Raw genomic sequence first — 22,058 nt, forward strand, 5'->3', positions numbered from 1 at the left:
ATGGAGTCTGGCCAGTTTAACAAGAGCATAGATCACGTCTGTACGACGTTCAGTATAGCATACACTTAAACTGATATTGATTAGTTAGACCACATTTAGTTGTTGGCCTCATCCACAGTACATTGCTTAACTTCCGTGCTGGTACTCCTGCCTGCTTCTCCAGACTGGGGTGGGCCGACTGCCATCCACTGTAGGTAATACACGGAATCTGGGTAAGTACCTCATAACGGTGTACTGCAAGTCTAAATTTAATTTTTGGTTATTTGTTTGAGAGAAAAGCAGAAAAGACACCAAAAAATCAGAAAGAAACAGCTGGAATATACTCAAAGCTGTAAAATTCAATAATTATTATTCTGACAGATTGACAAAAAAAAAAGCTTCTTTTTTTTACCTGGATAGTGAATCCCTGTCGCTCTCTGGAGGATCCTAACTGGCCTGGTCCTCAGTGTCATCATGGGCAAATTGGAAAGGACGCACAGAACTACAATACAATTGAACAGAGAGAGAAATACATTAGATAGGATCACATCAGTCCAGTTGTCACCTGACTTCACACTTTCTTCTTGTGAAGAAAAAGTAAAAAGTTTTACATTTGGTGCAATTTGCTGAACTTCCTGCTGTATGCTTACTACATACATACGTATATGGTGATATATAGATATTGTTAAAATGTAACTGTTTATGTCTTTTTCAGTTTGAAATTCTGAAATTCAACACCAGTATGTTATCACACACATCACACGTTTCAGCAATGTACACCAAGATTTTAGCCATGGAACTTCAAACTTAATATTTCAGAATAAAGTTTAGATAAATCCTTTTGGCCTTTGTGGTCCAGGTAAAAAGTCTCTTGCACGAAGGGATGGGCAATAATTCAATATAATAATTTATCATTTTCAATTAAATTGCATTGTCATGAAATGGTATATCAAGATATTGTGACAATTATGTAATCTAAATTGATCATAACAAGCACATAGTGCATAATTTAAATTTCTACTAAACTCTATTGTGAAATGTTTTATATATTTAATATAATTTGGACATTGTGGTTTTGTTCTAACATCACACTGACATTATCACTTAGTTCATTGTGATTACCAAAGTAGACTCCAACTGACAACCCTCCAGTCACAAGCTTCTCCAACCTTAAATCTCCATTACCCAGAATGCAACACTGCATACAGATCAGGACAGGGTTCACTTTGCACAATATGTGTAGAATAATTTATAAAGTTCCACTTGGAACCCAAGTGTTGGTTAAAATAACTTGTGAGTTGTATTTCCAACAGCAGTGTGTATAATATCATTCATTCATTCATTCATTCATTCATTAATTCATTCATTCATCTTTATTATTGAACTCCAGCTTGCATAGACCCAAGAATGCTGTTGATTGGAATATTTCATTGTTGCCAAATTAAGCTATTCTTTAACTGATTACTCTGTATTTATGAACATAGTTAATGTATAGCTAGTTTTTTTATATTATTTTCCATAAAACAGTTACATTAATATTTGCACTTCAGTTCCTAATTGTATGAGAAAATATAATTTCTAGTACTTCTTTCTCTGCAATTCACAAAGGAGAATACAACCCTAGACTATTTTTTTTTTTTTGCATCACCAGAAAATTCTATATACATGCTATATTGTGATATATATCATTGTCAAGATATGAAGTTACATATATAGGGAAACACATTTTTGCCATATTGCCCAGCCCTACAATAGTCTTTAGGAAATTCCCTTGTGATGGCTTTCTTATACATATTATATCTCACCTGTAAGTATTTCTGGAAATCTTGATTTAATAATTCTAATTCTATTTATATCACGCTACAGAAATATATAATTCTAAAAACTCTTTTACGTTTTTATTTTTATGTTTTTTGTATTGTTTTTTAATATTGCCTTGTTTCTTTTATATCTTGCCATATTTCCTTTAGGTGCTGGCCTATGTAAAGCACTTCTTTTGTCTTGCCTCACCTGTAAGGGCCTTGTCCTTCACCAGACGCAGTCTGCTCTATGGCTTCCTGGTCATGAAAGAAAAACAAAACACATCACAGGCAATTAATACAAATACATTTAGACTGTATGTTTATATTGAATCTGACTGCACAGTTCAAATCATTATAAATCATACCTGTGGAAAAGAAATGTAGAACGTTTTATCGCCACAGACAACCATAACAGGAAATTGAGGCAAGGGATCGTCCTCACACTCGACAGAATCCCTCTGCAGAATCAGCAAAAATGTATTACAACAATGAAATGTAGGTAATGAATGTAGATTATATTATATAATGATACAGAACTGTACCACTTTAACAGCAAATTGCTTATATTAATGTCAAACTCCTCAACATGGTAACGGTGCTAATATGCTAAAGGTAATGTGTCAAAAAACACGCTCAACTCCCATTCTAACAATTCAGCAAGTCTATCCACATCCAAATGCAAACAGTGACTTCACAAACTGCAATACTTCTACATACTTTACCAGATACTTGTATGTTAATTTCATACTAAGTTTAAACTCACACAGCTTGTCATGTCATTGCAGGACGCCATCTTTTTTTTAAATTCTCAAGTGTAGCTTGCGTCACACTAGCATGGTGGCGCCAGACCAAGTTAAGGTTACATATTATTTCCGCTAGAATATTTAATAATGTACAGCAATGTTGAGAATGTCAAAATTCTATATAATTACAATAACAGTCTACTTGCTAAGTTATTACTGATAACTGTTTTTCATTTCTGTCAGACTTTTAGTTTTTTATGACAGAAAGAAAAACCATGAACCATAAACCATAATATTCATTTTAAAAATAACACTCACTCTGGAAAAATAAAAACATACCTTTCTGCCTCTGTTAAAAAATACCAAAAGTACTAACTTTTAGGCATGTTTACAGCCAGGTATTCCCTATACGCTGATGATACATGATTCAGCATCTGTTACCATACTGGGTACATAAAATAGTTATTCATCACCCCCCCAAAAAAAATTTAAAATAGAACTAAATAAAATCATACCTCTTTTCCTTTTACGAAACGTGGGTTTCTTGGTACACATTAGTTAAAAAAAAAAAAAAACATAATACATCCTTGTTGGCTGTTTAGGCATATCTATGACTATTAGAAATCAATGATAGATATTTTTTAAATAAAACCATCCAAGATCATTTAACAGCCGAAGAAGAGACAAACTACTTGCCTATGGTGATGAGAAATGATTCTCACTTCTGCCACCACGGATGAGCAGTTGTTTCGTTGTTAAAGGAAACTTGCAAAAAAAAAAAAAAAACTGAGGTTGAGGTTGAGCTGAGACATCAACTAACCAGCATCACATGGTAGGAGACTGTTAACTTCAGACTGCTATATTGGAGTCCACCATAACCTAAAAAGGCGAAGACCTTCACATTGCTTTTGCCTGTGCTGCTTACAATAGACAGTTTAATTTAGGCTATGACTTGTCATCTTTCTGCAAAGGGCAGCCATGTACTGTATAAGCATAATCTTCATAATCTTAATTAATGTTTGCATCAGTGGTTCAGTGTAACTTGAGACCCTATAGGTTAATATATATCCCATCATTAAGATCAAAAACAAAAATTGTACAATTGAAAAAAACCTTTTATGACTTTTAAAGATAATTCCTGGAGATAATAACTTCCTGAAAACAAATAAAGAGCAATAAATATATTTTTTGTGATTATTTTCACAAATGTAATATTTCATATAGATAATAATGATATTTAAAACGTGGTGTTATATTTATAGGTAACAGGAAAAGGAAAAACAAGTGTGATACTGTGAGGGTCTGATTGACCTCCATATAGTGTAATGTCAGTTGTAAAACACTGAGAGCTATTGTGATTTTAAAAATATCTTAATTCAGATCATGATTTGATGTTCGAACAACTGTTTTTCAAAGCCTACGGAGTTTTCATGAGAATCTCATGCAAATGGAAAGTTCTGTGGGTGACATTAAGAACATCTTTGTATAAAGCCTGCAGGAAGTCAACAGCCCCAGTTAGTGCAGTGCAGAAAGTTAAGTGCAGCATTCTCAGTGCATTGGTGATAGATAACGTTATGCTCCATAAGAAATTCAGCTTAGAGCTCCCACCCAAACAGACAACTACACCCAACACTGAAACCCATTCAGGATGTTTGAATGACATTAAAAAGTCTTAAACTCACAACTATGATGACTTTTTTTTTATTCTGTGTATGTTTTCCCTGTCTATAAATGCTAAGCAAGCCCCAAAATATCTCCCTGTGCTTGGACTAAGATTTATTACTGTCAAAGGGTGTATTCTCCTTTAATATTACACTCAGCCTGCTGAGAAATAGGCAAGAGTCCCTGTATTTACTGGAAGCCCTCTACAATCATCACACTACTTCATCACTACTTATATTTGTACTAAAGCAAACACTAACGAAACATTGAACTGAATGGATGGATGTAAATGAAAAGTATTTCCGTATATCAGCCCACAACTCTCTCAGCATGTTATGGGTTCTCTGTGTTGACCCCTATTAAAAAATATCTCCATCATATTGGTTGAAACCTTCCTGCAAGATTGATCTGATTTAACCTATTTCTATTGCAGACACCTTGTTTGTCAGTTGTACAACTCCCACAATCTTTCTTTCTTTTTCTACATAACAGGATGCATAATACCACATCCTGCAAATTCATGCTGAGCATTCAAAAGTGTCTTGTACAAGACCCCTCATAACATTAAACACACAGCTATTTAAAAAAAAACTTTCTTTGTCATTTTTAGCCTGTTTTTAGATGAATGTCTTAACTGCATTATTATAAAACCTCAGGGTACATCACTTAGTAGTAATACGGTAACTGGTTGGTAACGTAACAACATCACAGTGCTTCACTGAACCAACATACAAGTTAACCCAAAGGACTCTACACACTAAAACAGTACTCAGTATTTTTATAACTGCTGATATTTTAATTTGTTTTATTTTATTTTTTAGAAAAGACTATGTACAATAGTAAAAATACATGTTATCATTTGCTGTATTGTACCAGTTAGTTAAATGGTTCTGTATAATGAGAAATTAGAAACATGTCAAAATTTCATTTGTGCGGTCTGTGTAGCCTCTGTCGTTTGGAAATGAAGAAAAGGAAATATATCACAATTTGAATTGTATGTGTCCTTCATTATCGGCTCACTGTTCAACCAACACTTAAATTAGTTTAGAGATTTCCCAGCAGGTGTCAGTATTGCCTATTAAGAACATGCTTTGATATAGTATCAGGTGCTTTTTCATCTACTTTACCAATTAATAATTAAAGCTTTTAAAAAAGGAATAACTTCCGTGCTTTTATTTGTGTCTGGAATTTCAGTTTCCATGAATGCCAAGCTGTGTCAGCTGTTTTTTGTTCCTCATGATAACCACGTCTGCGGTTTAATTGCCAACTAGACGTATGTGGCTAAGGGTGCAAAATTTGTGGGAAACATCTTCATATAAAAACACAAACAGACACACTCATATGTTTATCTGGCTTTATTTCTTACTTGCAAATAGTCTTAATGAGTGACCGTCACTGCATGGTGCTTGTACAGTAAATGGTCTGCAGTATATGGTCATACCGCATTGTTTCATCAAACATTTCATATTATATAGAATATATTTCGCTGTCTCCAGGGTTCTGAAATAATGAGCACACTCCCATCTGGTCAATGCAATTGGAAAACTTCTTTTAACTTAATTAATATTATTTTTTCATTTTCTTTTATTTTGTATTTGCCCTCATGGTAAAGTCAAGATAAAGATTTTTTTTCTGTCCCAGACAATGTTGGGCTTTTCAACTTCACCATCAGGATCTTGCTCTTTATTTGTGATTCAGTCTTGGCATATTCCATTCTTTTTGCTGGTCCTTCTCCAGTATCAGCTATAGCCACAAAATATAACTTTAAAAAAAAAAAAAAGAAACCCTACTGTTACCTTTTAAATGGCTAAGGTATCATTCTCTGACAAACTGTCTGGAAAAATGTTAATTTAGGCTATTCCGGTCTTCACGTCATTGTTTCGTTTGATTTCAGAGGGAATCAGAACTGGTGACAGGCATTCAGAATCAGAAGAATTTTATAGAAATGGCCAATCTTCTCCCTGATGGTCTCATTTGCTTATAAAGGTCATATAGAGACAGTATTAAATTGAGACTGTTTCATAACCAGTTAAAACTCCTTGTAGTAATTAAAGGGAAAATTGTACTCAAAACAAAGTAATAAGCCATCCTAGTAAAGTGGGCTTGCTTTCATGTCAGTAAAAGCGTCTTTTTATTTTGAAAAACACCTTTTGCAAGCTGTCTCCCTAACCCACTCAGTCTTGTAGTAAAATATCCCAAAATAAAGCAATATTTAGTTGAAGACCACTACTTGTACTTCTATCCCGCGCTGATTGGTCCACTCCCCTCATGTCCCGCCCTGCCGGTGACACCTCAAACAGCCCCTCCCTCTCTGCTCTCTGCGGCTCACAACCAAGTCATAAAAACGGCACGCGGACAGGCGCGGCGGGGGGAAAGCCAACTTCACCTTGCTTCAGAAGCCGACACTGTCCCCACAGTCCGAATAAGGTCAAACACAGCCGCGGGAAGAGGATGAAACAGACAGTTTTTTAAAACAGGTGTCAGCCGGGGCACAGTCACCTTTCGTCCTGCTGTATGCGGCTCACTCGTGCGCTTCCCATGACATCAAAACACTCCTGATTCCGTCGCAGTCACTTCTATCCACCAGCTGCCACGATGGTTAAATGTCCTGTTTAATGGTCGAGGTATGTAGACCGTGACTTTACAGCTATACGGGGGCTGCGTGCAAAACACGCTTGTTTTGGTATAGGCCTGGTTAAAACCTAACGATAAACAATATTCAAATTCTGTAATGTTTTTGTAAGGACCTATAAAGTGTCTTTAGTACTCAAAAGAGACTATAATGACTATATTATAGTCTACTCTGTTTATGCTACGCGCTATGGCGTTATTATGATAGTCCTATATGATTATCGGGCTGAAATGTTTCATGCTGTGAGTTTATAGTGACCTTGGTGTTTTGGTGCAGACTTTTTCATATATTACCTCTTCTATAAGCTGCAGTGATGGGCTAAAGTAGGCCTTGTGTATTATTGCAATGTGTCACGTCAGTGTATTGACAGCTTTACAGCAGCCAGCACTGCAGACCACATGTAGACAAGGGGCAGGTGTGCAGTGAATGCAGCTATGATAGCTCACATTATATACATACAGTATCTCTGTTAAAACAGATATGAATGCTGAATAAGATGTCTTGATATACACAAAGGAAGTACAATTACAGTGGCTGTGCAAGGAAACAAGATGGTTTATTATAGTTGATAATATTTCACAGTTAAAGTACATCTGGAGTTGCTGTCTTATGTAAAGCAAATGACTATTTTGCTCAAGGGCCACTTACTAGCTTTTTCCAGAGTTTTCTTTTCTTTCTTATCCTTGTTCTCCATGATAGAAAATCAAGTTTCTCATACAACCCTGATTCCAAAAAAAGTTGGGACACAGTCTAAAATGTAAGTGGAACCGAAAAGTACAATTTGCTAATCCTTTGTGATATACATTCAATTGAAAACTGTACAAAACAGTATATTTCATGTTAAAAGTTAACAGAATCAAACTGTGTTGTTGACAGCATGATGCACTGTGTTTTGATGATTTACATGGCATCATCCATCAAGTTTTCTGAAATTGCAGAGAATACTATAACATAGGCATCATATGAACGTCCAATTTCGACAATTTTAAGTGAAGGGGGAAAAAAGGTTAATAAGTACATTTGTAAAATAACAATAATTATAATAAAGGGCAATAAAACATATTTGAAACCAGATCATTCTGTTGCCCCCTTTGCGTATAGAGTTTGCTTGCTTGTCATGGAGATAGCTCAGTTGTCATTTATTGTTCTTATCTTAGACCACATGCAGTGTTTACATTAAAAGACTATTTCACATTTTAAATAAGCATTTACTACTTATCGATTGTTGAAGAGCTTGTTGCCCCACTTCAAAAAGTTTGTAAAAAAAATCCCAACTTTTTCCAAATTAATTTCCTGCCGGCTCTGGTGAGCATACATGAGACAGTGAACAGACTTGCCCAATGTAAACAGTTTGACAGCATCGAGCCATAAGCAAAGAGAGTGAGTTTGACTAGAGTGCTTTCCAGTTGTGGTGAATAATGATGTGAGCATAGAGCTACAGTGATCATGGAAAAACATTTGACAGAGGGCGTTGTAAGCATGCAATAACCACGTGGGCTGGATGAGTGAACTGTCATTGCCTCTCTGTCTCCATTCACCCGTTTCCTGCCCGCCAGCAGTGTACTTATTTAAAGTAAATCCTCCCACTCAGGGTACACTAACTTTTATGACTTCCTTCAGAGGGGTAACATTGAACACAATGTACAGTAATAAGAGATAACAGATGATTATGTGTCCATGAGGTCAGCTTGGGTACCTGGTTTCTATCAAATGTGTTCATGTCTCTGTCTTCATGTTTCTCTAAACCAACTCCTCTCAGTGCACTCAGTCCCCTCTCACTCTTTTCCACTATGCACACAGATGTTGAGCCATTATAACTATTATAGCCATTACTAGCTATTATAAATAGATGACCTCAATAGGGAAATGTACTGAGCTGAGTCTGCCTGAACTGCACTGCAGGACTTTGGGGTGAAATTAAGCTTAGAAACTGACTTCAGATCAGGGTGAAATGGCAATTGCCAAACGGGCAAGGTACTGTTGGTGTAAATTTAAAAACAGGGCAGGACTGTTGATGGAAAATATTTGTCTGTCAACACTCAACATGTCAACATGACTTTGCAGTGGTTTGGAGTGAGACAGCAGAGGTCTTGATCAATCAAGACTCACAAGTGTAGGCTTGATCTGAATCAGAAGTAAAGCAGTTAGTAGATTAATCAGTTTGTTGATTGACAGAAAATACACTTGAAATAATTTTAGTTACTGCTTTAATGTAAGGATTTGTTGCTTTTCTTTGTTGTATGAAGGTTGATTAAGATGTACACCATTGACTCTGAAAAAATGTTTTAAGAATATTTCACTGTTATCTGAACATTTTACAGACAAAACAGGAATGAAAATAAATGTTGGTCGCAGCTGGAGATTGCATATAAGAAGTGGATGTAGCCATTGAGACAAAATTTCACAATCAACTTTGATGAACTGAAAACAACTGAAATTCTCAAAGTTCTAAGATGAAAACACTGAAATGTACTTGGTGTGCTATGGTAGTGACTTGCCATTGAAAAGGTAGCCACACCTTCAAGCATACCCTGCTTTATCTAATTTTACTCCAAATTGGACCATTATTTATAAAATGAACATCAAGTTTTGTTGAAGAAGACTTTAAACTAGCCACTGAGATAATTGTATTAAAGGCAATAAATTAAATGAGAAGTAGGGTAATTTTCTCATAGACTTCTATACAATCAGACTTATTTTGCAACCACTGGATTCTTCCCCTGCTGGCAAGTAGAATTAAAGCTGTTTAAGGTTTCTCTTCACTTTTCAGGCCACTTGGTCACAGCCTTAAACTCGATTTTCACTGATGATCACTTTGTCCTCAGTATTTATTTATTTTTAACAAAAACATGTGACACAAACTTTACACAAACACACTTTTGATTAAAAAAAAAAGATCTAAAAAAAAATTACTTAAAACCAATGACCCTGAGGACCAACCATGTGAAAGCATGTGATTAATGTGCGAATGGTTGCCAGTTTATGCCAGTATGCTGCCTGACCCACTTTTTCAGTGTAGACGGCGACATGTCGCTGCTGTAACGGCAGATGCCACTGTAGATGAATGAACCTACCTCTCTTTCTCACCAAGATGAAGAATAGTCTCTAAACAGATGCCTTTTATCCAGATCCAAAATTATGATTGAGGAACAAAATACATGTAAAAACTAAATTCCTAAAGTAGAGAAAACATTTCAAACGATATAACTGCCTAATTACACTGACTAATATGATAAATTAACAGAGGTTAGGCGCTTATAATTTAATTGCCACAGCTATTAATCAGAATTAGTATCCCATGCTTTAAAATATGTAGATATTATAGCAAAAAAAACATTTTTTTATATGAGGCATGCATGTGAAAGAATAGAAAACTAAATATTAAGTTAGATGTTGAAGGCTTGTGTGAAAACAGAGCTAGCTGACAGAATGGCACATCAGTGTGAAAGAGGTCTCTGTGTGAAGCCTTTTGCAGAGAGGGTCTCCATGACTTTTCGCACAGTTTCTATTTATTAGCGAGCTTCATCGATGCTCTTTGATAGCAGTGTGTATTTTGGGGTGTTGTAATATTAATCTCAGCCTCTCTTTCTCTCTCCCTCTTTCTCTCTGCCACAGAGGTGTGGAGCAGTCGCATTTAAAAGGTCGGAGCAGAATGCCATACAAGTACGCATGCTGGGTAAGAACGCTTACTGACCTGAATACCGCAGTGCAGAAGGTTGTTAATGTATACAGCCTGCTGCATATTGATGGTGCGAAATGTGTCAAAATATTTGGTAGCAGTGTTTCAGGCTGTCATGGTATAATCTCTGTTAAACACTGAAGCATATTCTTGCTATCTCTGTGTACACTCCGCACTGTCCAGTTAAATGGCTTTTGCTGGAGCACAATGCAGTTTCCTAACACTAAAAGAGTCCACGAGTGTAAATGTTTTTTTCTCCAGACTTGTTTTTTAAGTAGTTTCCGGACTGGAGATGGTAAAATGTAGCAGTTTATCATAACTACAGCCTCAGACCTTGAAGATTCAAGGCCTTGAAATGTAGCTTTAGCATTTTTCTTCTCATTTTGATGTCAAGGATGTTTAAACATTCCCTGGAGAAGTGCTCTGTTGCGTGCAAGAAGTGTGAGGCAACTTTAAACAGATGATGAAAAATGTACGGTAAAGCAGGGTGTAAATTAGCAGTCCCAGAAAAATGTGAACATGAACACAAATCAACAGAAAAGCGGAAACAAACACAGATAGAAACACTTGCTTCTGTTTTCTTTTGACCAGCCATTATGTTCACTGGCTGACCCAGTTCTCTGCATCGACCTGCCAGAAAGCGTGACCAGAAGCATCATTAAAGAGAATCAGAAATAAGAGCACACAGACAACATCAGAATACAGAGACAATCTCAGCCGTACTGTATTTTTGTGTGTGTGTGTGTGTGTGTGTGTGTGTGTGTGTGTGTGTGTGTGTGTGTGTGTGTGTGTAAGGGGGAGATCTTTTGGAGCCAGCAGTCCTCTGGCTGACTCCCAAGTTTACTCTTCAAGCCTCCCACTGACCTCGTCCAGTCTCTTGATATCTTTCTCTCATTCTATGCCATTATCTCAGTTTCTCTCTTTTTGCACATTTTCTTTTCGCACATTCACACACTGAAGAATCTTGTCTTAATTTACAGTATTTGCAGATGTTATTCTTTTGTAACTTTTTCTCTTTTTCGTTCTCAAATATGGAATCCTATCCTATAGTTAGAAAGAGTTTCCCTGTCGTCTGCACTGTTGCACTCTTCTACGCTTTATGATTATAGAGCTGATTAGAACAGCAGTTTACCATCATGTAAAGCTGAACTTTTCTGTTTCACTTTGTGCAGCTGACGAGCTTGTTGCTTCTCATTTTTCTTAAAACGTGTTAGATTCTTCAGATAGGAACTCTTCATATAGCTGGATTGTTAACCTTTTTCATGCAAACTGCTAGCGTGGCTAACGCCAGACTATATCACAAATGAGATATAGTGTGGATACCAGCTATTAGAGGTGGGAATCACCAGAGGCCCCACGATACGATTTTATCGTGATACTTGAGTCACGATACGATATTATTGCGATTTTAAGCATTTCGCGATATGGTGAGTATTGCGATACAATATATTGCGATTTTACTGTTTAAATTACTTATTTAACTGCATTTTGTGTCCACAAAATTAAATTAAAGCAATAATTGTTTTGTCAAATAAGACAGTCTTTTTATTTCTCCACAATGAGAGTCAAACCCACAGACTGACCAACAAAGTATTCAGTCAAACTGAACTGAACTGATATCAAACATGTAGTGCAACGTTTGCTCCGGTGTGACTTTCATGTTCTGCTCGAGTCTAAAGAACGTGAGACAGACGCTTCCAGTCATCTGTCACACAATGAGCCGTTATAGTCACATATGAAGCTGCTGCCCACGACGTCCACGCAACACAAGTTACCGCAAGTATATCTGCTGTTCCCAAACTTTCCTCAACTTCAAGCTTTACTGCTGTGTATAGCTTTGATACGGCTGTGTCCGTGAAATAACGTTGCGACGGAGTCACATACCTGGTTCCAGTGTCTTTACCATGTAGCTAAAACCATCGTTTCCACAACGTTGTATGGCCTCAAGTCTTTGCACATGAAGCAAGCAATGGATTGTGTTATTTCCTTTGCGCGTTCTGAATTGAGAGGCAGTTTTGTCGGCTGGTTTCTCGGTAGCGCTGATGTAGCGTTAGCTTTGGCATCATCAGTTAATGCGATCTCAGGATGGTGCCGAGTTAGATGAGCCCGCAAGTCTGTTGTATTCCCCGAGTATTTTATTTTCATGCGGCACTCCTTGCAAACTCCATGTGTCATTTCTATCTCATTCGTCCCTTCCTTGTTAAAAAAAAATCCAAAATAAATCCACACGCTTGACATTAACGCGGACGGGGCTCTCCTTATTTATTATCTCCGGTGCCGCCATCTTTGTTGTACCAACTTCTTCTGTCACGCTGACCATCACCTCTACTGACCTCACCAGAATAATACTCAACAGCACCATCTAGTGGATCAAAAAAGCAATTGATTTCATTTTAATTACCAAAGAATTCACTTCATTTTTTCCATTAATTATGACAAAAAAGTATCGATACTTGGCGGCCATGAATCGATATTATATCGCCACGCAAAATATCGCGATACTATGCTGTATCGATTTTTCCCCCCACCTCTACCAGCTATTCATTTTTCCGTAGAAGAGGCGTGGTTTACGATCATCCAGAGCTGTTTATTGGGCGCTACGAATGTCTATCATAAGCGTCTGTAGGTAGCTCTTAGCCAATCGTATCAGTTATACCAGATGATGTATGTAGAGCGACAGAAATTGATGTTTACATAGCCAGACTACTTTGAGACTAAAATGCTCAATTCTGCCTCTGCAACGTTTTTCTGCAACCTGCTCTGGCTCTGGCTGCTCACAGTCTACTGGCAGTGTGTGTGTGTGTGTCTGTGTGTGTCTGTGAGAGAGTGTTGCTTGCTGCTTTGCTTCTCCAGTTCTCGCTTTCTGCAAGATTATTTATTTTTACGCCTTATTCTCCCCTCATGTCATTCAGTCACACACATCCACTGATTTTATGGGCAATAGACGAGCTGCTGCGGGTCTCTCGCCGGCTCCGCTGTCCCCCGGCTCATAGCGAGATCTCCGGCGTTACAGCAGCGAGCGGTAGCGGGGCTAGTTGGTAGATTAGGCTTTTGCCAAATCCTGTCGGAAGCAAGGCTAAAACATCCTTTTTCGTGGTGAAACAGGAGTGTAAAGTCAAACGTTGTTCCTCTTTTAAAATAAGCTTTGGCTCTAAACTATCTAGAACACTGTCTACAGCTAGATCCAAAGAGAGCTTTGCGTCTGCTGCAGCCATGTTGGATCTGTAAGAAAACTACAAAACTACAAGCTTCCGTCTGTCCAATAGTACGCGCCATCGTCTTGCCGTCCCTCACCGTTCTGTGATTGTTATATTTAGTCCCTCTTAATCAAACATAGGTGTTTTTTGGGCATAACATGAACCAAACTGATCATAGTGTCATTTCCCATTCCCTTTAAAAGCCAGGCATTTTTCAAATTGTTGTATTTGACCGCATATGAGTAACAATAACCGATTTAACTGAGGTGGAGGAGCTGCTGCACATCCCTTTGTGTGTAAAAGAATGCGTACTTACTTGATTCCTGTGGTTTATGTCTAGTACCTTCAGGTTGAATGCACTTATTGTAAGTCGCTTTGGACAAAAGCGTCTGCTAAATGACATGTAATGTAATGTAATGTAACGTACGAGTGTCGTGTGAATCTACCTATTTAGTACGGCGCCATTGACCATGTGGACCAGGTTTTTGTTGGTAAGTGGCGCAACCGCTTTCTGCTGCTTCAAGATAGCAATGTGTTAACAATGCGCTTGACCACATCTCATTTTCAGACCAACACATTCATGGGCACAAGTATTTACACAACACGGTTGCTGGTCGTGAAAACGACAATTGCCCCTGTCTGCAAAACAATTACAGTTGCATGATGCCTTGCACTGGTTTTAAGATAGGGCCCTATATTTGATATATTTCTCATGACATCACGACACTCAAATAGAAAATGCAATAATTTACTCTACACTATGATCTGCTGATGGCAGCGAGAACAAAACAACAATGCATTGAGTACATAGTCATGGTGCATTTTCACTGAATTGCCATGCTGTACATTATTTCCCACTGCCTGCTTCTCGCAGTTTCTCACAGCCTGTGTCTTTTATCTTAACGCTCTTTGTCTCATGATTTCTTGCAATCGGCTCCTTGCGTCTGATATGTGACGTTCAAGGCTATGTGTCTGTCTGCACCACTGTGTGTCTGTGCGTGTGTGTGTGTGTGTGTCAGTACTTTTGTCTGCATGTGACTGTTTCTCAAGGGAACATTTCCGTGGAAAAAATTAAAATGGTTACACTGGAATACTGCGTTCTTCATGCTTGCAAAGAGGAACACACAGGATTTATTTACTTGCATTCACCTAATTGTGATCATGTTAATTGATGTCTGTTTTTTAGCAGCCACAGGAAAGCCTTTGGGTGTGTGACAGGATGAGAGTGTTTTCAGTCCCACACAAATGTTCAGTTCATTTGAGTTGGTTGAACTGGTTCATTTGAGGAGAGTCAGCAGAGCATATAAAGATTTTGCCTCACAGTAAGATAAAATTGATGAAATGTTTTATTTTATTAGATGTTTTCTGAATACACATTCCTGTGTTCATGATGGTTGCCTCATGTATACTGCATCTATTTGGAGCTTTGATAGTGTACATCAAAATAAGGCTATGCATCAGCAAGGTGCATGTGAACGGGGCAGTGTAAGGATGGTACTCACCATTCTCACAACATGCTTGATTTCAGGGCTTTGCATGTCATCTATGATGGCGCCACTGTCACTTTTCCTGCCATGAACTCCGAATTAACAATATAATAACCTCCTTGAGTGCTGAAATTTACATCCTGCAAATCTGTTAATTCTGTATGGTCAGAAATCTCTCCTGTGCCCTCTTGTGAAATCATCCAGTGACACATGTTGTACATAAGCAAGTATGTGAACATTTTCATTCACAACGCAGCTGGTTGTTTACTAAAAGTACATTAACATGAACCCAATTAGCTGATATACTATATTGCATGTAAGTATCTCATATCAAATGATTATGGGCATGACGCTAAGCAACGTGAATGTCATCCCTGCATTACATAGTAATGCAACATAAGAAGTGAATAAAGCTAAATCTCCAGAATTTGCACAGTACATGCAGACCACTACAACGTCTGCAACTCCATAAAACACTTACTTTTCATAAGGTAAGCACACCATCCAGCACATGCACATTGAACATTGATATTTGCTGGTATCTATTTGAATATTATTGGAAAATCGAACCTTGTAGCGCACTTTAAAACTCTGAAAGATAGGTAGGCTAAATAGACTTACAGATGAGATGAGGACATCCAGAGCGAATTGGGTTACTGACCAGGTGTAGGCCTATCACCCAATGGGGCGGAGCTCCCCTAAAATGCGTCCGATCAGAAAATCTTCAAAATCGAGGATGCACACCTTCGTGCCATGCGCAAGCCACATACGAAATCTTAGGTCAGTCTGACTAATGGTCAGCGAGATATGCCCTAGACACACACACACACACACACACACACACACACACACACAGACGCTTCTTGCTTTTATAGATAGATGCCCGGCCTTAGTGCTTGCGTCAGTAATGCAGAATTCTGTTGGTTTTTTTAAACATTTCTTTGAACATCTTCAAATAACTTAACATTTTGATCCTACTCATCTTCTATTAGATGTTCTAGTTGTGTTTAAGCAAAAGGCTGGTTAGTCACCTCGAGAGCAGAAAGTGTTTCTTTAACAATAAGGCTTTAACGAGGAGTGACTCACGGCATGTACCTCGTTTACAAACAGAATAAGTTGATCATTCTGTTCTGTTTGAGTCTGCTCCTGGGACATTGTGTGTCTTATTCAGTGTATCTGAAGAAGAGTGCATATGCTCAAAGATTGAAGGAATTATACACTCTAATTGAGTGTATAATTCCTTCCTTGAAACAAATAAGACAATTAATTGATTAGTTTACCAGTCAATAACTGAGTGGCAACCTTTGGGTCATTCTTTATAATTGCCAGCTGAGCGCAATCCACTGGTTGCAAAAAGAAGTTTGACTATATCAAGTCCTTGAAAAAAAACTTGATGAATTATGTCAGTAAATATGTTTTAATGAGTTTATGGGCTCAATCACTAGTTTAAAGGCTACAACACAGCATGATGTTAATTTTGTGAAAAACAACAACATTTTTGCAATTATGTACAGAGACTGTAAAGCCCATCAAGGGAAATTTTTAAATATATAAATAAATTAAGTTGATGGTGTATTTCTATTTATTAAAAAAAAAAAAATGAAAATGTTACCTAAGGCTTTGGGAAATTCTAAAGGGCTTCTTTCTTTATATTTTAAAGATTAGACAATTAGCCAAAAATGTAAGAAAAAATTAGTCATAGCCCTGCACACAATTCTTATGATCTTATTTGCTTAAGTCTGCACAGATAGACTATATGTTGGATTTTTAAAAGAAGTGTTGAAGACATTCATGTGACTCTTGTGTCTTCCCTCTGACTTGACCATGAGACGTGTCCGTGGACCCAAAGCCCAACAGTCGTTCACACAAATCCTATTGGTCTGCTGGCGGTGTAGCAGCATATGTAGCAGAGTGAGAGAGTGTGCGCGCGAGCTCCAAGCAGAGAGAGGAGGGGCTTTAGACTCGACAACAACACCGGCGCGAGTGAGACTGTAGAGAGGAGAGAGAATGCGGCAGAAGGAGGGAGCAGACTGTCAGTGACCGACTCCGGGAGAGAGGGATAGAGGCGGATTCTCACTTCTTTTCTAAGTCTTTTCCCTGCTTCCTTTCTCTGCACTTGTTTTGTCCTTTTTATCACTCCGCACTCATTTGTTCTCAATCTCTCTGTCTTTAATTCTTTCCTGCTGCTGATTCTGTCTCTCACTGCAGTTTTTATTCCTCTGTCCTACATTCTGGCGTGGTACTATCTGTCTGTCTGTCTGTCCTCCTCTTCTTCACCTATGGCTAACTGACGAAGAGCTTCTCCTTTTGCTGTTTCTCTTCCTTTCCCATTTTCTTTTTCACCACCATCCCTGTTTCTATCCCCTTCCTTAGTTCCTCCCCCCTCTTTACTTCAATCGTTCCTTTTCTTGCACCTGCCTCTCGTCTATCTGGTGTCTTTTGGTGAGAGTATGCCAGTGCTGGAGGGGCTCTGGGGCCCAGATCTTAGGATGCGGGACTCCGGTCTTGGCGTCGGGGTCGAAGTCGGGGTCTGTCCAGACGAGGCTCCCCACTCTCCAGTTTGGGGGCCTCTCAGAACGCCTCCTATTACCTGCGGGGGGCTGTCGCTGGCCCTGGAGCTGCCGGCACTCATACGGCAACTCCGGGCGGCCTGGAGGGCTCGTAGGGGAGGACCCCGGGCACCCGAGAGAAGTCAGGAGAGCACTTGGGTCGAATCGGAGAAGGAGGAGGTAGAGGATGTGAAACATGATATAGAGGAAAGGAGCGTGCATCTGGAAGGTAACTTGCACGTAATACATGTAACAAGTACAGTAAACCTTATGGGAATCAGATTTCTCATGTCTAATGCATGTTTTTCTCGTTCGGTTGACTCATTAACTGTGCATGCTACATGCACACACATCTGCAGAACAGTGACTTTGCTTTGGGCGCTTTGTGTATGTTCACATTCCTCTACAATACCAAAAGATTTGAGGATAATTTCTTTATATACTGTATCTATTTTTAAATTTGTCATGTTTTTTAGCATGTCACTTTTAACAATGCGATTTAACAATTGAACAATGTGTCTGGCGTTGTTGTTGTGCAGTTTGTGAATCAATTTTTGCATTTCGATATATGACTACTGACTCCGTGTCTGGGTGCACGTCTTCATTTTGACGTGTGTGTGTGTGTGTGTGTGTGTGTGTGTGTGTGTGTGTGTGTGTGTGTGTGTGTGTGTGTGTGTGTGTGTGTGTGTGTGTGTGTGTGTGTGTGTGTGTGTGTGTGTGTGTGTGTGTGTGTGTGTGTGTGTGTGTGTGTGTAATATTATCTTTGACAAGCGAGCCTCCAGCTGTGTCTTCGTAAGTGACATGGGTTGTGAAGAGGTTCAGACACCCAGGCAGAGTAGACAGTGAAATGAGGGATTTGGGTTGTAAAGCCACAGTGCGTTACCATCTGCTGAGCTGTACTGATGACACTGTCGGGGACGGCGTCAATCGAGCCGAGTCCGTCTGTCTGGAGTAAAGTACCATTGTTGACAGCTGAATGTGATTAACTTCATGATTCGACCTGAAACTGATGTTTAATTTCGACAGTAATGACAGAAAATGCGTGGTGATGGTGATGACCAATAGTGACTTAACATTGTTCATGCCATTCTAATGCTGACTTTGATATTAGCATATACAATTAATGAAAACTGCCAATAACAATCGCACATTAATCAGTCATCAGTGACAACAACAATGGAACAATGTACTTATGAATCTCTAATGTGCTTTTGAAGAGTTATGATGAAGTGATGATTCATACTGTGGGGAATTACCTGTTCGTAAACCATTGACTCATAAGGTGGGAAACGAACACATATGCGCTGTTCACTGCCTGTGACTTTCCCCTTTGCATCATGATGACCTCATTCATTCGATGACTCTTTACAGGGTGAGAGGCTATCCGTGCAATGTTTGATTCACTATATACAACGAGTCGAGATATCTTGTCAGTGGTGATAGTGAGTCATTCTGACATTTTCAAGGATATAAAAGGGACAGTATTTATAGGTACATTTAGGTAGAAAAAGTGCAGAGTGTAAGAGATCGGTATTTTACCCCAAGCCTACAGGCAAAGTTTATTACATTTTCTAAATATTTATGAAAAGTATTAAAAACGTTTTTCTCTTTTTTTTTCAACATGAGGACATTTATATAACAGCAAGACATTGAAGTAGAAGAGGTCTCTGGGTTAAAAGAAACGTTTAAACTTTTATTTAAAATTTTCACCTGCCTTTGTGTCATTGCAATTGAAAATCAAATAATAATAATCAATAATATATATAATACACTTGTTAAAATCAATTCACCTGCAGCTCGCTCATACATTATTAAAAATAATACATAAAGGCAAATTTCCTTTAATGTTCTGCATTTGTCATTTTTTTCTCCCTCTTGCGATTGATAAATAACAATCGATGATAAACCATTAGAATACAGCTGAAATGATGAGTCATTAAACGATAAATCAGCAGGAGATAAATCAGTGACTATTTAACTAATCGGTTAATTGTCCTTTAGTTTTTTAAGTCAAAATACCAATATTTCACTGGTTTCAGCTGCACTGAAAGTCAAATGAAACAAATGCATACGTGGATACAGTATATATTTACTGAATTGTTATAAAAATAAGAAATTGTGCACCAGAAGTGAGGGACCTTTATTTTTTGTTTGTTTTTTTAATTTTCTCTCACATTATACAAAAGAACTTTAGAATTGAAGTTGCTGGTTGGACAAAAAAAGACATTTGAATATGTCAACATGGGCTTCGGGCCTTGCCATGGTGCCATTTTCCCTGACAATTTTATGAACCAAACAATGAGCAATCGGTTTAATTGAGAAAATACATTTCTGGTCGTCTCAGATGTGAAGAAAAATTCTCCCTATTCCTACTTGATAGAAATGTGTGTAATCAGCAAAAATAGGACAGAATACCCTGCATTTTTAGAATTAATTTAAATATTTTCTTCACGTATCTTTTGCACACCTGGCTGCCGTCACTGTCAAGTCATCGTTTTAGTGCAAACACAAAGAAAGAGAAAAGTGTTAGCACTGCCAGTGAGTGAACTTTATCAGCAGAGTCCAGCCAGCTGTGTGGATGTATCTGTGTCCAGATAAAGAAGCAGCAGCAGCTGCAGGCAGCAGGAAACATCACCTGCCACTGTTTGTTTCAAACTGTTTGTATTCGAGTGTTGGTGCTGCATATGGCAGCGACGTGTCTGACTTCGGAGAAGGAGAACAGCCCCAAAGCACAATTTGTGCCGTAAACACCCACCGATTCAGTGAAGCCAACGTATTTGTATTAGTGTCCCGTGTGTGTACGTGTGGGAGATGTGTGCCAAGTATGCAATCTTGTTTTCGCATTTGGAATCAGGGATTTAACCTCATTTGTAAGTGTGTGTGTTTGTTTGTTTGTGTGTGTGTTTGTGTTTGTGTTTGTGTTTATGCGCGGATGCATGACAAGACACGTGTGCATCACCGCATCTTCAAACACCCTTTCCAACTGATTCACGTTTTCATCCTAAATGACCCAGTTCTGCGGCGCGCATAGACAATGACCTATATACCGCACAGAGAGTTAAAGGAAGAGAACAGGAACGAGGAGGGGGGGGGGGGGGGGGGGGTGAAAGGATGGATCAGATGGTTAGAGGGGGTGTTGTTGTTGAACAGGAGGGAATGAAGGATGGTGGGAAGGTTGAGGGGGTAGCAGTGAAGAGAGAGAAGGAGCCAGAGGTATGGGAGGAATGAGTGATGGAGTGACACATAGAATAGAAGTAAGGAGAGATAGCTTGGGTAAAGGAGGAGAGCCAGAGGGTTGTGTGTGTGTGTCTTAGTGTGTTTGTGTTGCAGGGGGGTTTTCCAGATGATGTATTTCTCCCTCTACTTGCCCACCAGTGCGGTGGATAAAAAAGCAAAGAGGCTTTCCCCTTTTTCTCCTTTTCTTGCTCTATGTAGGCCAGCAAGAGTCTTCTGCTTTGCTCTAACAGACTGAGTCACTTCCCCCAAGCGGTTTATATTTGTTTGTCGGACTATAAGACGCATAAATAGGGAATGCTGCCACTTTTCCACCATATGTTTTATGTATAGCTGCCCTGCCTACACAGCACACACACACACACACACACATGCATACACACGTACAGCTCACCAAAACCACAACACCTTGGCTGCGAACTATACCACTTTGAAAGCCCACACTTGCAAGGCAAAATCTGGCAACCCGAGGGAGTAACCACAGTGACTCCATCCCCATTAGCAGGTAGTTTAGCTGCTCTCGTAAGTCACAGAGGTGGTGTGAACAGGCAACCTCAGGGACATAATATGCTCCAGTTCCTCACATCTCAGCTGTAAATTATTCAGTATTTTTTTTTTTTTTTAGTTTATTCAAGTGAAAATGTTATGTGTGTGCATGTGAGCTGTGACTTGGGACCTAGTTCTGTTGTGTTTTGTTGTCGCTGGCCTCAGGGTGTGTGAATTGTGCATTTAAAACCGATTCAGTATTCAAGGACCCATTGTGCTGCTGTGTTCCCTCTCCATCTGATAGATGCTCACGCAGCAAGGATTAAAACCCAAAATGTTATTTCAGGGTACAGCCCTACCGATTTATCAGTTGACCGATATTCTCTGCAGATATTGCCCTTTAAAGACATATCAGTCTCTTGTATATGATGTCCAATATGTGCCGATACAAAAAAAATTGAAACAGCATATAATGTTGAAAACGGTGCTTAGGTTGCATTTTTAATATATGATGATGTTGATTACTCAATAATAACGTTATTTGTTTAAGAAAGCAGCCTTCTGAGTATGTTTGCAAAGTCAGAGGTGTACAATCCTTATACAAAAGA

The 22,058-nt window shown here is 38.7% G+C and overlaps 1 protein-coding gene and 1 long non-coding RNA gene across 5 annotated transcripts in view; one reads left to right on the forward strand and one right to left on the reverse strand.

The window, feature by feature from the left end:
- Nucleotides 1-22,058, forward strand: part of LOC131990691 (cAMP-specific 3',5'-cyclic phosphodiesterase 7B-like) — an 88,476-nt gene that overhangs the window by 54,237 nt on the left and 12,181 nt on the right. For 2 of the 4 annotated variants that reach the window (XM_059355805.1, XM_059355806.1), the window contains one exon: nucleotides 10,434-10,494. In XM_059355805.1, coding sequence (XP_059211788.1) covers nucleotides 10,488-10,494 — 7 coding nt within the window. In that variant the 5' untranslated portion in view covers nucleotides 10,434-10,487. Of the gene's footprint in view, nucleotides 1-6,597; nucleotides 6,811-10,433; nucleotides 10,495-17,189; nucleotides 17,960-22,058 lie in introns of those variants that run through there. The other 2 variants (XM_059355804.1, XM_059355803.1) reach the window with 2 other exon arrangements.
- LOC131990695 (uncharacterized) lies at nucleotides 401-2,385 on the reverse strand. The gene is made up of 3 exons (XR_009396083.1): nucleotides 2,147-2,385; nucleotides 1,990-2,036; nucleotides 401-481 (listed from the first exon to the last, which is right to left on the reverse strand). It is a non-coding gene; the product is annotated as an uncharacterized LOC131990695 (long non-coding RNA).

This window comes from Centropristis striata, chromosome 18 (genome assembly GCF_030273125.1).
Source record: "Centropristis striata isolate RG_2023a ecotype Rhode Island chromosome 18, C.striata_1.0, whole genome shotgun sequence".
NCBI lineage: Eukaryota > Metazoa > Chordata > Actinopteri > Perciformes > Serranidae > Centropristis > Centropristis striata.